The sequence below is a fragment of the Hypanus sabinus genome, chromosome 4, assembly GCF_030144855.1.
Source record: "Hypanus sabinus isolate sHypSab1 chromosome 4, sHypSab1.hap1, whole genome shotgun sequence".
NCBI classification, from domain to species: Eukaryota; Metazoa; Chordata; class Chondrichthyes; order Myliobatiformes; family Dasyatidae; genus Hypanus; species Hypanus sabinus.
The window spans coordinates 171250371-171268589 of NC_082709.1; the positions used below are offsets into that span (position 1 = coordinate 171250371).

Here is an 18219-nt window from a genome sequence, read left to right on the forward strand (position 1 = left end):
AAAGTAATTTTTATGTCTTGAATTGTACTGCTGCCACAAAACAACACATTTCATGACATTCTGATTTTGATTCTGTATGAATCATTTGCAAATAACTTGTTTCCAGCACCTGCAATTCTTTAAAGTTTTCATTAAGTCACAAGAAGACCAATAGGTTCAGACAGCTAGTTTGAGTTGGTATCATTGGAAGTTAAACCTTACCTGTTGCCTCCACCATTCCTTCGAGGATCACCACAATCTCCATCTCCTCTTTGGCCAACTGGGCTTTGGAGATCTCCCAGAAAGGACTCTGTTGGTTGATTTCATGGGAAATGATTAGAGGGGAAACTAAGAAGAGGCGGTCATCTCCGGTGTCGTAGCCAACATTTATATCCGTTTGATTGAGAGGGATGAACTCTCCTTCCTTGGTCTGCTTCGATTTGATCAGTTTGGCACGGATTGAAGCCTCAACAATGTGGGAGTTCCTCAAGTCGCCGACTCGGAACATCAGACACAGCTTGCCGTCACGGACACTGATCACAGCGTTGGTGGAGAACACCAGAGTTTCTGCTCTCTTGTTGGGCTGCGAGATTTTTACAAACATGCACCCAACCATGAAGGCGTTGACTATTGAGCCCAGCACTGACTGTACTAGGAGCAGAATGATGCCTTCAGGGCACTTGTCAGTGATGAATCTGTAGCCATAGCCAATGGTGGTTTCCGTCTCAATGGAGAAGAGAAAGGCTGAGACAAAGCCGTTAAGATTATTAACACAGGGCACCCATGAGGCATCCCCTATGTGGCTTAGGTCCCCTCGGATGTAAGCAATAAGCCACCAGATCATACCAAAGAAAAGCCAAGTGGTTGTGTAGACCATGACAAAGATGAGTAGATTGAGTCTCCATTTCAGATCCACTAATGTAGTGAAGATATCAGTCAGGTAACGGTACCGCTCCCGGACGTTGCCGTGGTGCACGTTGCACTTGCCGTCCTTCCGCACGTATCTTTGGACGCTCCGCGCTTGACCACCTGAGCGTAGCTGTTTTGGGATGTCCTCGCGCACTTGCTTCGGCAGCTTCGGCTGCCGAGTGACCACGGGGCTCTCGACGTCCCGCTCCATTGGTCCGTCTGCTCAGAGGGGGACAAGAGGCAACAACAGTGATTTGAAGTCCAGCATTAAAAATGCAAGCTACTGTCAGATATCAGTGTGCACAAAGTCTCACACACCCATCGCCATGAGTGTCATATTTCACAGGATGGGGAATTCTTTTAAAATAATAGAATATGACATCTCACAAAGTTCATATTTGCTAGCTCACAATTTCCCATTCCATTCCTTCTTGAACCATTAGACTATTCTGTCCATCCTGTCTCTTCTACTGTTCAATCATGGCTGATTTATTGTCCCTTTCAAGCCCATTCTCCTGTCTTTTCCCCGTATCCTTGCTTTCCCTTAATATTCAAGAGCTTATCAACCTATCCTGAGTGCCCTGCTTTTTCTGAAGGTCTGTTCCATCCTTCTGCTGGAAAACTTCAAGGACTGTTTAATTCCTTATCCTCAAGATTTGGTTTAATGAAATATCTTCATTTTCATTTTGAATCTTTTTTTATTGATTTTTAAACAAAAAATATGTAAGTTATAGCAAACACATAATACAAAAAACGTACAACAGCAAAAGGGATATATATTGTCAAAGTCATATAAATATAACAAGAAACCACAACTCCTCTTGGCAAATCATGGGGAAAAAAGACTGGAAATTTTTGTAATTAAAAAACACCCCGCTAAACTAACCTAAAACAAAAAAAAGAGAGATTGGGCAGTCCATTTGAGGGTAAAATTAGCAAAGAAAAAAGAAAACATCCTCCTGGTAAGATCTGATAAAGAGGAACAAAAAGAGAAAAAAAATTACCTAAAAAAAATTTAAAAAGAGAGAAAAAAATGAAAATGCACTTATGATGCCTAATGATAAGGTTAAACGCGCTTGGGAAATGGAACTTCAGCATTCACTTTCAGGTGATCAATGGAGTAAGATTTATTATCTAGTTAATAACTCAGCTATCTGCGCACATCACTCCCTAATTCAGTTTAAGGTAGTACACAGGGTGCATATGTCTAAAGATAAACTATCGCATATTTTTTTTCCTAACATAAGCCCCACCTGTAACAGATGGTCCCGTGCAAAGTTAAACAATTTTTGGAGGGAGGTTTTTAGAACGTTATCAAAAGTCATAGGTGTTTACTTACAACCTAATTCACTTACGGCAATCTTTGGGATTATTCCAGAGGAAACAGTTAGTGTTCCTGCTTCCGCTCAACATGTGATAGCCTTTTCAACTTTACTGGCTGGGAGAGCTATCTTGTTATACTGGAAAGATTCTAATCTACCTACTGTTTTTCATTGGCTCTCCTTCATTATGTCCTGTTTAAGTTTGGAGAAAATTAGAAGCCAGACTTTTGACATATCTTTTAATTTTGAGCAAGCCTGGTGACCTTTTATTCAATATTTTCATATAATTTAATTTTTTTTAATGAAATACCTTGACGTATCTTTTGTGGGCTGCTAATTATCAGTTATCTCCAATCAGGGCTGAGAAATCCTTGGCTATTCATCAATGCATTCATTTCTCATTTTTTTCACAGTGGTTGGAAAATGGCCAGGACTCCAAGTACTTATTCCACCAGAGAAGTGTAGCTTGCTCTGACCTGCCTTCCATTGATTTGGTTATGGAATTTGACATTTGCTCAGGTTGGCTGTAGCTCTGATCCTTGTGTCTTTAGCTTCTACCTTTCTCCTCAGCTATCACAAGATCTTACATGAAGGGTGGGGAGGGGGAGGGGGAGAGGGCTACACTCAGTGACCACTTTATTAGGTACTGTGCTGCTATAGCCCACCCACTTCAAGGTCCAACGTGTTGTGCATTCAGGGATGCTCTTCTGCACACTACTGATGTAATATGAGGTTATTTGAGTTACTGTTATCTTCCTGTCAGCTTGAACCAGTCTGGCTGTTCTCCTACGACCTTTCTCATTAACAAGGTGTTTTCACCCACGGAACTGCCACTCACTGGCTGCTTCTTGTTCTCTCCCCTTTCTTTGTAAAATGCAGAATTAATCATCTTGTTAAATGGAATAGAGGGCTCATGTAGCAAAGTGGCTTACTCCTGCTTCTAGTTAGTACAATTGTATAAAGCACATTTATTATCAAAGTAGGTATACAGTATACAACCCTGAGATTTGTCTTCCTACAGGCAACCATGAAACAAAGAAACACCATGGAACCCATTCAAAGAAACCATCAAACATTCAACACGTGAAAGAAAGAACAAATCACGCAGAGTATTAAACATCAAACCACAGGGTCCTTGAAACAGCCGAGGAGTGTTCAGTTTAATGCTGCGTCATTCATTCACAGCGGGCCGTAAAGCCAGCTCATGCCGAAACACTCCCATCAAAGTGCACAAAAATAGCATAAAAAGAGTAACCAGGAATCAGAAGCATATTTAAATCAACCGTGGAGTCTTCCAAAATAAGCCCAAGCTTTGAGCCGCGCCAATCAAACCTTGCAAAGTGAGGAAGGCTTCCTTTGGCATGAGAGAGGGAGAGGGATCCGGTCAAATGCAGGCAGATGGCCTTCCACTGTCGTCGATTTCAATCTTGCTCGACGCTTTAATCGGCATTAAGTAATGGAGCTGATCATGGGATCGTGTTCCACCTTTAGGCTGCACTCTTCCGCTCTCAACCTCACCGAATACGCCCAGAGGTAGCATAAGCACCCAATTGCTCAGCTGGCGCAAAAAACACGTCGTCAAACAGGCTCCAATCGCACACAGTTTAGAAGTAGAAGCATTTTTAGAAGAAGTAGTGATCTGTCTGCAGAATGTCACTGCTAAATCTACCACATCAATCGCATTTCCTGACAGGGCAAAGCTGTGGTAGCCAAAATTCAAACTAAATGAAGATTAAATGTTATCGACAGAGAGATTGTTATCAAATCTACTCATGAATAGAAGTAGGTATGTAAATCAACAGAGTTTTATGCCCCCATTCACTCTGACACAATAACCAGTTAAGAAAATTAGAATTGTAATGAGGAATGACTGGTGAGTTTATTTTCTGGCCTTCAAGATACTACATAAGCTAAGTAGTAAAGAATACACACATGATGAAATGTGGTGAGGAAGATCCTACCGTTTTAGTCAGAGTTCTCTCAGTGGCCCACTTATCTCTCAACCAGTACCTAAATAGATCGGCTGTTCATTCATCTCATTGTGTTCTCTGCATTTGATGGTCAAGTTTTTTTTTAATTACACAATTAGCTGCACTAAGACTACTTAATTGATGAGAAAGTGCTTGGGAACATCTTGATATTGTGCAAGGCTCTGTGTAAGTGGAAGTACTTTATTACTTCAAATTAGATTATAATAAAGTAGACAGATTCCAGATAGGGAAAGAGAAAATTAGGATTAATTGATATTTGAATGAATCTAGTCCAAAGTAATCCAAAGTATCAACACAATAAAAACGTGGCTTACAAACACAAGCGATTCTGCAGATGCTGAAAATCTAAAGCTACACACACAAAATGATGAAGGAACTCAGCATGTCTGACAGCATCTATGGAAAGGAATAAACAGTCGATGCTTTGGGCTGAGACCTTTTAATCTGGACCAAGTGTAGTTTAACCAATTTTACTGTTGCCAGATTCTGGACACAAGAGAGAAAAATACACTTTGGCCACTTTATTAGGGATGCTTGTAAACCTGCTCATTAATGCAAATATCTAATCAGCTAAGGATGTGGCGGGAACTCAATGCATAAAAGCAGGCAGATGTGGTCAAGAGGTTTAGCTGTTGTTCAGACCAAACATCAGAAAGGGGAAAGAATGCAATCTAAATGACTTTGACTGTGAAATGATTCTTGGTGTCAGAAACTGCTGATCTCCTGGGATTTGAATGTGGAATCTTGTCTGAAATTCTAGTGCTATATGTTTGGAAGTGGTATTTTTCAATACTTTCTTGAAGATAAGTGAGAAATTCTTCCTAAGGTCCTCAACAATATTTATCCCTTAACCTCTATCAGATCATCTGGCCATTACTTTGTGGGGAAATCAGCTGTCAAGTTTACCTCTTTACATCTAATTGCAATTTGAACAAGATGCACTGTTGAATATAAAAGCTATGGTACATCCTGAGATCGTTACTCGAATTATCTAGGTTCAAGTAATTTCTTTTATTAGGGGATAGATACCTGCCATTAACAAATACCATTAAACATTGCCTGATGAAGTGCATTGTAATGCTCTATCATTTTTCACAAAAGACTTAGATCATATGATCAAGAGTTTAATCCAGGTGTTCCCAACCTTTTTTATGCCATGGACCCCTACCATTAACTGAGGGGTCCGTGGACACCAGGTTGTGAACCCCTGGTTTAATGGGAAGCTGATGAGACAAAGATCACCAGATTCCAGTTTAAAATCTGGGTAACATATGTGAGGAAGAACTTAAATTTTATGCAGAAAGTTATTATGATCGGGGACTCAGTCCCTGCAAGGTGGGCAAGGGTGCACAATGTGGGAATCAATCCATCAGTCTGTATTCCAAACCGGATATGAGTAGCAAATTGACAGGAAATAATTTGCAAGGTTAAAGGAAAGGTACAGGGAATTGTGAATACTGTTGCTGTATTAGGAGCTGACATAGACTAGATGGGCTGAATAGCCTCTATCTGTGTCAATCTCATTGCTCCTGGACTCCTTTTAAAATCATACCCTTAATATCATACTTGCAGTTCTTGTCCTTCCTTCCAAAACGTATCTCTTCATAATTCACAGTGTAGATTTCTTCGCAAAATACCTTTTCCTTGTTAAAATAGATAAATCTCATCCCTGGAATGATTTAGTGAGTCTCTACATCCTAGACATGGACATATTACACCAGTCTTCTTATTACTGTCACCAGAACATAAGGTGTTATATTACACCTTATAATATAGTCACAGAATATGAGGTGTTGCTTCCTGGTGACCAAATATTTTAATTCCAATTCCCTCGCCTGTGTCGATGTGTTGATCTATGGCCTCCTCTGGTGCCATGATGAGGCCACCCACAGGGTGGAGGAGCAATATCTTATATTCCGTCTGGGTACCCTCTAACTTGGTAATATGAATATTGACTTCTCCTTCTGGTGAACAAATTCCACCCCACCTTCTTCTATTCCCCACTCTGACCTTTCACTTCTTTCCTGTCCATTACCTCCCCTTGGGCCCCCTCCTCCTTCCCTTTCTCCTATTTTCCATTCTCCTCTCCTATTGGATTCCTTCTTCTCCAGCCAGTTTTCCACCCAGATAGCTTCACCTCTCACCTTCCAGCTAGCCTACTTCCCTTCCTCCCACCTTTTTATTCTGGCATCTTCCACTTTCATTCTCAGTCCTGAAAAGTCGGCTGCTTACTCTTTTCCATAGACGCTGCCTGACATGCTGAGTTCCTTCCGCATTTTGTTTTTTATTCGCTTTGGATGTCCAGCATCTGGCGAATCTTTTTGTGTTTGTGGTCGGAAGGATCTCTTGTGTTTATCTGATTGAGCTAATTAAACATCCACTTGAACACCACTTTCGTTGTAGACTCTGGTGTTCTAGACTAACCTGCATCCAGGAAGTCATGTTCAACAAATGCTATTAAAACTAAACACAAACTTTAGGGCTTAATATTGATTTCACTCTCATGGATTTTTGAAGATTTAACTGTGTCTTTAGTTATGACTTCTCTCCTCTATATGGATATACAGACGCTGATTCATCTTCAGATTTTCAAAATAACCATTTTTTCTAAAACAAACTTTATTCACAATAAAAATTATTTACAAGAATAAACAACCTTTACATTCTTCACAGACATTTTCAATACTTTCCATACTGTTTAAACACTGCTGCTATTCATGTGTCACTCTGGGATTTCATATTAAATAAATTCTACCGTAATTGAAATCTGTATTAAAAGCACCTTATTCGTCTGTATGCTTTATCCCTCGGAAACCAGGAAACACCTATTTCTGAGGAGCAGACAGCAGAAATTTTTCAGCTTGTACATTATATATTAAAGATGGTTTGATACTTTAAATATCAATTGATTTATGTAATTTTCATTCTTTGAATTAAAAGTTTTATAATTTCACTCATTACTGCCTTTTCTCGTCTTTCTCTCTCTCCCCTTGTTCTGTTTTTAACTTCAATTTAATGTATTTGCCTTACATAATCCAGTCCATCTCATAAAACCCTAACAGCAACAACAGTAGACCAGACAACACCCTGAGCCTGCTCCACCATTCACAAAGATCAGAACAGCTTTTCACCTCAACAACATTCTTGCTGGATTGCCACAAATTTCCTGAACCGCCAACATCATTAACATTCATCAAGGTCAAATATTTCCCTAATCTTGCTTCTCTTCTGGCTTCCCGGTCATCGACAGAAGTTTAGAAACTTCAGTCACCGGAAAGGGAGGTCAGGATCCTAAAGATGATGCAATCCATTGCAAAAATCTTTTGGAGGAGCCCAGCCCTATGGCAGGGGTTTGACCCAAAACATTGACAATTCCTTTGCCTCCTCCCCTTAGTGCATTTGACCCAGTGAGTTCCTCCAGCAGATTGTTTGTTCAGCCACCTTACCTATTTAAGTACCACCGGACTAGACATGCCCAGGCATCATCCCTGAAGAAGATGGCTGAGTTTGTCATCAAAACGTCGGTTGTAATCCATACCTGTTCCCGGCTGGAAGTCCGAGAAGAGTTTATTAGTGAAAAAATTGGTTTTGTATGCCATCCATACAGATCATTTCATTATAACAATGCATTGAGTAGTACAAGGTGAAAACTAGCAGAGAGCAGAATAAAGTGAAACAGGGAAACTGCAACCTGTAAACAGAATGAACTACCAGATGAAGTGGTTGGGGCAGGTGCATTAACAACATTAAAACTCATTTAGACATGGATCAGAAAGATTTAGAATGATATAGGGATGGGATTAGCTTAGATGAGATCTTGGGTGGCATGGATCAGTTGGGCTGAAGGCCCCATTTCCATACCATATGACACCCTTGCACAATATTCTTAAGCATTATAAATATGACTAAGTAAAATGCTTAGTGGTAGTTTACTGCTGTTTCCAGAGGCCACAGAGATTTCCATTGACACGGGTGCATAACTAGGCTGTGATTTAGCAATACCTGCTGACAATTAGTGATAATATTAGCTAGTGACATTTCATAAAGGCTGTTGAGGGCAATCTCTAAATGAAAGTCTTCCTTTCTTGGAACATTAGAATATAACACTGTGGTAAGCTTCTAAGATGGTGAATTGTTATTGTTGTTTCTTTCTGCTCCTTGTGGTGCATTGGGCAGCATGTTTTGCTGTTTCCTTAGCATTTGTCTATTAATCTTTTCATGAGGCCATGTTGCTAGCCCGACACTCAACCCAGCATGGAAGGAAAGCGTGCAAGGAGCTGGCCAGGTTCAAACCCGGGAGCATTTGCCTTGGAATGCCACTACATTATCGGTTAGCTACGATGGCTAATGGCTTATTATAATTAATGTTGAAATTTCAAAGTAAGTTTGTTATCAAATACTACCCTGAGATTCATTTTCTTGCAGGCATTCACAGCAGAACAAAGAAATACAATAAAATATAAAACTACACACAAAGACTGAAAATGAGTGTAAGAAGACAAACTATCCAAATAATGAATCACTAACATAGTTACAGCAGTTTCTCAAGGTTGTGGCCTTAGCCTAGTTATCTTCAGTTGCTTTATCAGTGACCATTCTTCCCTAATGAGGTTAAAAAATGTCATTTGCTACCATCAAAGAGGAGGCACACACTCAATGATTCAGGAACAGCTTCTTCCCCACTGCCAATGGATTTCTGAACGGATGTTGACCCTTGTACACTAACTCACTATTTTTTCACATTTTTTGCACTAATTTAACTCTTAAAAATATAAGTTTTACAGTTTTATTATGATTTGTAATGTACTGCTGCAATGCAACAACTTTCATGATGTTTTCCAGTGATGTTAAACCTGATTCTGATTTGTGGTTGTTTGCACAGTTCCATTCAGAGCTTCTCCAGTAAAGAAGTAATCTATGGGAGATGCCAGGAAAATATCCCGATTTCAGCTGGTAAGCGATGAGGAGGTGCAAACACCATGTCTACTCAGGACCGAGGTCAACAGGATTTCAGACAGGAATGGAATTGAGAGAGCAGGAACACCTTTGACTGTTTGAAAGTCCGACTTTCGAACTCAACAACCTACAGATTCACTTTTAAGGACTGTTTACAGCTCACATTCTCAGTATTTTTGTATTTGCACAGATTCTATTCTTTTGCATGTTGGTTGTTTTTGTCAGTTTTTGTTCATGGTTGTCTTTATTTCATCATATTCCTGTAAATGCCTGCAAGAAAATCAATCTCAAGGTTGTATTTGGTAACTGTATATGTACATTGAATGTAAATTTTACTTTGAACGTTGAACTTTCATTCTTTATGTTGTTAGGTAGCATTCACAGCACACAGGTGACAATGATCACCTTCATGAAGAGAGGGAATCCAACCATCTGTCCAGGATTTTCAAGAGCAACTTCTTCAGACCTACCAGCCTCAATACCATGAGGACCGTCATCATCCACAAATGTAATGGGGTCGGCATCATAACTACCATAGCAACCAAACCGGAGAGCTTGGCATCCTGTCGGAATGACTCCCTTCTGACACTACAGAGCCTATCCCCTCATCTAAAAAATAAGTCAGGGTATGTGGTGGGATGCTTTCCATTTTCCTGAAACAACGCACAAGGAGTTTGCCATCAACCAGTAAAAACTAGTTACAAATTGAACTGAATACTGTCAATGACTCAGGAAGTGTTATCAATTTGAAGTGGCAGGAACCATGCTACAGGGACAACAGTTATGTAGGCAAAACTTGACCTTTTCGGCCCCATAATCTGAGCAATTCAAGACGCTGCGATTTTCCCTGATCTCTGCCTATGACTTTAAATAATTACTTAGAAGAGGATTGTTTTCACACATCCTTCATCTAAACTTCCAACAAATGTAAGGGCACTTGGCAGACTCCTGTGGAAATGTCAGAAAAATGTACCTGACCTTAAAATCCAAAAATAAATAATCGTGAAACAGTTTGGTTAAACACTTTACACCTGATGTGTTCTAAGTTTAGCTAATTTCTCAACCTGTTAATATCCAAGCCAAGGTTTAAGAAATTTCCATTGCTTTTCTGAGATTTGTTGAAGTATTTACACATCCTACATAACTCAGTGACCAACACTAACCAGTGCTACTTTATCGTTCTCTGTCAGTCAGCTCATGTACAGACACTGGTGTCACTTTATGGACATACTATCTATGTCAGGGGTCACCAACCTTTTTTTCACTGCGGACCGGTTTAATATTGACAATATTCTATCGGCCGACAAAAGTTTGGCCCGATGGATTACTTTCAGTAGATTGCAGCAAGGTAGCTGCTCTGCTACTAATGAAACCCTGAGCCCAAATTAGGTCGTCTGTGAATATTTTAGCACCAGGTTCCCCACGAACATTCGGTGTGCAAAACGGGGACCCATCTGTCCGTGCTCCAGGCCAGTAGCAACGGCACTTCCCGCCAGCTGCGTGAGGCAGCTGGTTACCTGAGGCCAACCAGTGATCCCTGGCACTAGGGTATAATTGTAATTAGGTGACTGATGCCCTCGCGTGGGTTCAAGTTCAACAGTGGGCGTGACAGGGAATGGAGAAAGGGGCAGCTGACTCATATCGTTTCATATCACCAAATCATATCGTTTCCTTGCGGCCTAGTAGAACATGCTTTGCGGCCCGGTGGTTGGGGACCACTGATCTAAGTATACAATCAATATACAATCTGCCTTATGTATTTATATTTATTGTTTCTTTTTATTACTATTGTATTCTTTATCTTGTACTTTTTTTGTGCTGCATCAGATCTAGGGTAACGATTATTTTGTTCTCCTGTACGTGTATGGACTAGAAATTAAATTAAACAATCTTGAATCATGAGTGAATAGCTTCAAAAGTGGAACATTCCAGCAAGATTGAAAATTAATAAAATTTTAAGATTTGATTTTTAAAGACCAGAAGGAAAATACTGTGGGCGAATTGTTTGGGCCAGACTCCAGAGTAATGTGGAAACAAGTGTATCGGGACACAGGTCACCTGAGATGCCCATAATTGTGCAGGAGGAATCTTTGAAAACCTTGCTGAAATGGGGTGAATATCATGACAAATTAAAAGGACAATGATCAGAGATGTTGGATTTGAAGTTAAGCAGCAGATGTTGGATGTTTTATGGTCGTAATGGGAACTTGGAAAGGGAGTTAGTATTTATTGTATTGCCTGCACTATTTTGTGAACTTTATGCAGTCCTGGTTAGGTCTGTAGTCTAGTGTAGTTTTTTTTTCTCTGTAAAAACACAAAATGCTGGCAGAACTCATCAGGCCAGACAGCATCTATGGGAGAAGGCAGTGATGACGTTTCGGGCCGAAACCCTTCATCAGGAGTGAAGTAACATGGGATGGTCAAGGGGGGGATAAGAAGTGGGGGGAGGGATAAAGTAGAGAGCTGGGAAGTGACAGGCTGGAGGGAAATGGGCTAGGGGGAAGGTGGAGAATTATGGGAAATAAAAGAGAAAGAAAGGTAGGGCTGGGAGAGATTGTAGTGAGGGGGGAAAGAGAGAGAAAGAGAACCAGACTAAAATTACAGATAGGGATGGGGGGGGGTAAGGGCGGGGGGCAGGGGTATCAACAGAGGTCAGTGAGTTGGATGTTCATGCCGGCAGGTAGGAGGCTACCTAGGCGGGAGATAAGGTATTGCTCCATCAACCTGTGTGTGGCCTCATCTTGACGGTAGAGGAGGCCATGGACAGACATGTCGGAGTGGGAGTGGTCTGTGGAATTGAAGTGTGTGGCCACAGGGAGATCCCGCCACTGCTGGAGGACTGAGTGCCGGTGTTCGGCGAAACAGTCTCCCAGTCTGCGGCGGGTCTCCCCAATGTATAAATAGCCACATCGGGAGCACCGGATACAGTATATCACCCCAGTTGACTCGCAGGTGAAGTGGTGCCTCACCTGAAAGGACTGTCTGGGGCCTGGGATGGTGGTGAGGGAAGAAGTGTGGGGGCAGGTGTAGCACTTCTTCCATTTGCAGGGATGAGTGCCTAGAGGGAGGTCCATGGGGAGGGATGGGGGGGATGAATGGACAAGGGAGTCGTGTAGGGAGCAATCCCTGCAGAAAGCCGAGAGTGGGGGGGAGGGGAAGATGTGTCTGGTGGTGGGATCCTGTAGGAGGTGGCGGAAGTTACGGAGGATTATACATTGGATCTGTAGGCTGGTAGGGTGATAGGTGAGGACCAGGGGTACTCTATCTCTGGTGAGCCGATGGGGGGATGGGGTGAGGGCAGAGGTGTGTGAAATACGGGAGACGCGATGGAGAGCAGAGTTGATAGTGGACAAAGGGAAGCCCCTTTCTTTAAAAAAGGAAGACATCTCCTTTGTCCTAGAATGAAAGGCCTCATCCTGAGAGCAGATGTGGCGGAGGCGGAGGAATTGAGAGAAAGGGATAGCATTTTTGCAGGAGACGGGGTGGGAGGAGGAATAGTCTAGGTAGCTGTGAGAGTCTGTAGGCTTATAGTAGATATTGGTGGATAGGCTGTCTCCAGAGATAGAGACAGAGAGATCTAGAAAGGGGAGGGAGGTGTCTGAAATAGACCAGGTGAATCTGAGGGCGGGGTGAAAGTTGGAGGCAAAGTTAATGAAGTCAATGAGCTCAGCATGTGTGCAGGAAGCAGCGCTGATGCAGTCGTCGATATAACATAAGGAAAGAGGAGGACAGGTACCGGTGTAGGCTTGGAACATAGATTGCTCCACATGGCCGACAAAAAGGCAGACATAGCTGGGACCCATGCAGGTGCCCATGGCTACACCTTTAGTTTGGAGGAAGTGGGAGGAGCCAAAGGAGAAATTGTTAAGGGTGAAGACTAATTCCGCGAGGCGGAGAAGAGTGGTGGTAGAAGGTGACTGGCTGGGTCTGGAATCCAGGAAGAAACGGAGAGCTCGGAGACCTTCCTGGTGGGGGATAGAGGTATATAGGGACTGGACGTCCATGGTGAAAATGAGGCGGTGGGGGCCAGGGAACTTGAAATCTTTGAAGAGATGTAAAGCAGACATCGGTGGGAAGGGATTGAACAAGGGGAGATAAAAGAGAATCGAGATAGGCAGAAATGAGTTCAGTGGGGCAGGAGCAAGCAGAGACAATGGGTCTGTCTGGACAGGCAGGTTTGTGAATCTTAGGTAGGAGGTAGAAACGGGAAGTGCGGGGTGTGGGAACTATAAGTTTGGTGGCCGTGGAACTTACACAGCATGAACTGGCTGCCGAATATCCCACATTTTGGATCATCTTTAGGTTATTAAAGGTGCTACAAAAATGGAAGCTAATTTTACTTTTACACATGATATCTGCCATCAGAATAAAACCTGAAACAGTTCAGCAGTTGAGATGTAATTTGAGCTTGCAATAAAAATACAATAAAATCCTTGCCAACATTGAAAATGTGTCGGTAAAATAGAAGAAGTGCCAATACGCAGGACGCCAATAGATGGCACAGGAACTCTGTATACAAATAAAGATCTCGCAGATACCCTCTGTAAAGTAGAACCATTTAAACCCTAACTAATAAAGTGATATTTTAATTTTCAGTATTAATCCAGCAACATTTTTGAACTATTTTCTCAGCTTGAGGTCCAATTTAAGATTAATATTTTTCTTTTAGCACATGGATTGATCTTGATTGGATAAACAATTCTAAAAGACACATCCAGATCAAACCATATGAAAAATCAAAGGTATGAAATTTTGCACATCAGACTCAGCAGGGGCTTAAATGTCCGTTTGAAAGGACTGGAATATACTTTATGTGGGAGGAAGGTGAATCAGACTCATATTGATTTAGAAGATTTACCAAAAGGGGTTTGAGGCAAGTCCCAAACATGTAAAACAATCACTAAATAATGATACGAGGGAAGGAGGATTCAAACTGAAGAGATTCCCATTCCGACATGTTGTTCTATGGTCTCCTCGTGTCCTCAGGGTGGATGAGTAACACCTTTTATTCAGTTTGGGTAGCCTCCAAACAGATTGCATGAATATTGATTTCTCCTTCTAGGTCAACAAATTTTCTCCCTCCCTTCTCCTTCCTCTATTCCCCACTCTGAACTTTTACTTCTTTCTCACCTGCCTATGACTTCCTCCCGAGTCCTCTCCTCCTTCCCTTTCTCCTACGGTCCACTCTCCTCTCTGATGCACCATCAATAACTCACACTGAGACGTAAGGTGAGATATCGGCTTTTATTGACTGGAAGAAGGAACCAGGAGTGAGTGTCTATCATACAATGTCCTGGAGACTGAGGCTGAGCGTCAGGCCTCAGACCTCCTTTATACAGGGGCCTGTGGGAGGAGCCACAGGAGCAGTCAGCAGGGGCGTGTCCCGACAGGCACATAGTTCACCACACTCTCCTATCGCAATCTTTCTTCTCCAGTCCTTGACCTTTTCCACCCACCTGGCTTCACCCGTCACCTTCCAGCTGGCCTCCTCCCCCTCCCTGTACCATTTTATTCTGGCATCTTCCCCCTTCCCTCTTCAGTCTTGAAGAAGGGTCTCAGCCTGAAACGTCGACGACTTATTCATTTCCATCGACGCTGCCTGGCATGCTGAGTCCCTCAGCATTTTGGGTGTGTTGTTGAAGTAAGGGATAGGAGGGATGGAGGGATACAGGTAGGCAAAGCAGATGCACGGATCTGCATTAGCTGAGATGATTGACCAGGGCACAGAAGCCAGTGGAGCTTGAGTCATTTATTTAAATGATGGCCAGGAAAATTGTGGCTTGGATCTTTTCTCACATTATTTATTGGGTAGGTTCATGGCCCAGCAATTCAGTGAAAATGCAAACATAAGAGTATTTCCTGTCATGTGGAAATAATCCAGTAAACGTGCAATGAACCTCGGCAAACAGCTCTAGTGTATATCATGATTTTACTGTTATTACCCTATAAGAGTGGATGATTGAGGCTTGCATACAGCATGAGATGGTAATGGTCAGCATATGAAAGGTTATAAAAGCTGCTCTGACATATGGACCTAACTCCAACAATGTTATTTCCATTAATCCAGTTTAATGTGATATTTTTCAGATTCTCAGCTTGTGATTCTCTCAGCAATTCTATGCATATCCACCTTTCACACTGTCTACAGTCCTTCCAGGTGAGGCAACACTTCACCTGCGAGTCTGTCAGGGACATCTACTGTTTCCGCTGCGGCCTCCTCTACTTTGTAAGATGCAATGTAGATTGTGGGACCACTTCGTTGAGCACCCTCACTCTGTCGGCAACACGCAGGACGTCCCAGTGGCCCACCATTTCAGTTCCAATGCCCATTCCCATTCTGACTTGCCAGTTCTTGGCTCCTTCTACTGCCCCATAAGTCAACTGTCCAGTTAGAGATACAACTCACTTATTCCATCTGGGTATTTCCCCTCTCACTATAAACTCCCCCCAGCCCTACCTTTCTTTCTCTTTTATTTCCCATAATTCCCTACCTTCCCGCTAGCCCATTTCCCTCCAGCCTATCACTTCCCAGCTCTCTACTTCATCCCTCCCCCCACTTCTTATCCTCCCTCGACCATCCCACGTTACTTCACTCCTGATGAAGGGTTTCAGCCTGAAACATCGTCACTGCCTCCTCCCATAGATGCTGTCTGGCCTGCTGAGTTCTGCCAGCATTTTGTGTTTTTATTTATTTCCAGCATCTGCAGATTCACTCGTGTTGCCTTTTTTTTCTGTGTTGTTTTTTATATAGTTCAGTCTAGTTTTTGTCCTGAAAAAACATTGTCTCATTCTTGCTACGTACTGTACCAGCAGTTATGGTTGAAATGGCAATAAAAAAGTGACTTGACTTGAGTTCAGAATGCAAAGACAAGTACACTCAGTGGTCACTTTATTAAGTACACCTGTACTCTTGTTAATGCAAATATCTTATCAACCAATCATGTGATGTAACTTGATGCATAAAAGCATGCAGGGTTCAATTGTTGTTGAAACCAAAGATCAGAATGGGGATGAAATGTGATGTAATGGGATTGTGAGCATTTCAGAAACTGCTGATCTCCTGGGATTTACGTAGCTCTAGAGTTTACATAGAATCGTGCAAAATTTTTTTAAAAAAATCCAGTGAGTGGCAGTTCTGTAGGTGAAAATATCTTGTTAATGAGAGAGGTCAGAGGAGAATGGCCAGACTGGTTTCAGCTGAAAGGAAGGTGACAGGAACTCATGTCTATGTGTTGCAACAGTGATGACAAAAAAAGGAGCATGTCTGAATGCACAACACATCAAACCTCGAAGAGGATGGGCAGCAGACCATCAACATACACTCAGTGGCATTTTATTAGGTACAGAAGGTATCTAATAAAGTGGCCACTGAGTGTACATTTAGGAAAAGACGCATTCGATTTGCTGTCATCGTGTGGTACTGAAACTTGTTTGACATTGGAGGGTGGTTGTTTGGCTTCTTGTTAAAATCATTATATCTCCCATTGTGTTTCTCCTAGAATAGACTGCAGAGAGCCAGGGAGTTCACCTGCTCTTCGGAGACTATCTCCTGTTTAACATCGGACTTACTCAATGAAAACTGACGCAAAATCTGCACTCAGAAAGACTCCCGTGGCTCTGACGTCAATGCTTCTGCTGTGATGGGATATTAAGGTATAGGGTTAGTACAGGAACGATGCTCTGAGGTATAAGATGATCTTATTGTAAGGTGCAGCACACGCATTATCATCTTTTGCTGCTTACGTTATAATTTTAGTTTCATTGGCAGCTGCTTTACAAGGTCACTGTTGCAGAAATAGGGAAGACACTGCCCTGCCAACAATCACCTCCATCTTCGTGATCTTCCAGCAGCTGGGTAGCCTGCAACCTAATGGTATTAACATCGATTTCTCTAACTCCTGGTAATTTCTCCTCCCTCCCCCTTCTCTCTTTTTCCATTCCTCATTCTAGCTCCCTTCTTACTCCTTCTCTTTTCCTCACCTCCCTCTGGTGCCCCTCCTCCTTCCCTTTCTTCCATGGTCTACTTTCCTATCAGACTTCTTCTTCTTCTTCAGCCCTTTACCTTTTCCACGTATCACCTCTCAGCTTCTCATCTTCATCCTCCTCTCCTACCTTCCCCCTCACCTGGTTTTGTCCTATCACTTTCTAGCTTGAACTCTGCCCCCCTCCCCCATCTTCATATTTTGGCTTCTTCCCCCTACCTTTCCAGTCCTGATGAATGGTCTCGGCCTGAAATGTCAGCTCTTTATTGCTCTCCATAGATGCTGCCTGGCCTGCTGAGTTCCTCCCGCATTTCTTGTGTGTGTTACTCTGGATTTCCAGTAGATCTCTTGAGTTTCAGACTATTTGTGCCTATAATGCTGTACTTTCTGTATGTGCTACCAGATCATTTGCACAGTTCCTCAGTGACTGGCTTCTCAGATAAAAGCCAGTTGATGACCACGTTGTATCAAGCCAATGGTGATGAAGATTGGTTATGAGCATCAAAGCCTCACATTCCTTTCTCACATTATATCCTATCTTCCATGTTCTTGCCAATTTACTTAGCTCCCCATATCCCCTTGACATATTGATCTACAGCACAGAAACAGCTTCTTTGGCCCATCCAATCCATGCCAACCCGATCCTCTGCCTACTCTCATCTACCTGTCTCCTTAGTCAAATTATTGACATTGTTTGTGTATAGATGGGTTTCAAACACTGATGCCACCAGACATAGGCTTTCTACCTCAATCTATGTTAGTTTATCATCTCAAAGTTCCTTTGCTCTAACCTTGCTAAGCAATGTCCTTTGAGGTACAGTATCTTATCAAAAGCCTTTGGAAAATCCAAATATACCATATCACCGAATTATAGGAAAGATGTCAACAAAATAGAGAGAGTACAGAGGAGATTTACTGGAATGTTACCTGGGTTTCAGCACCTAAGTTACAGAGAAAGGTTGAACAAGTTAGGTCTTTATTCTTTGGCGTGTAGAAGGTTGAGGGGAAACTTGATAGAGGTATTTAAAATTATGAGGGGGATAGATAGACTTGACATGGATAGGCTTTTTCCATTGAGAG

The 18219-nt window shown here is 42.2% G+C and overlaps 1 protein-coding gene across 3 annotated transcripts in view; it reads right to left on the reverse strand.

Annotated features, from left to right (window-relative positions):
* kcnj6 (potassium inwardly rectifying channel subfamily J member 6) overlaps positions 1–18219 on the reverse strand; it is a 223355-nt gene that overhangs the window by 53429 nt on the left and 151707 nt on the right. For all 3 annotated transcript variants that reach the window (XM_059968790.1, XM_059968788.1, XM_059968791.1), the window contains exon 2: positions 202–1107. In XM_059968790.1, the coding sequence (XP_059824773.1) occupies positions 202–1099 (898 nt within the window). In that variant the 5' untranslated portion in view covers positions 1100–1107. The remainder of the gene's footprint in view (positions 1–201; positions 1108–18219) is intronic.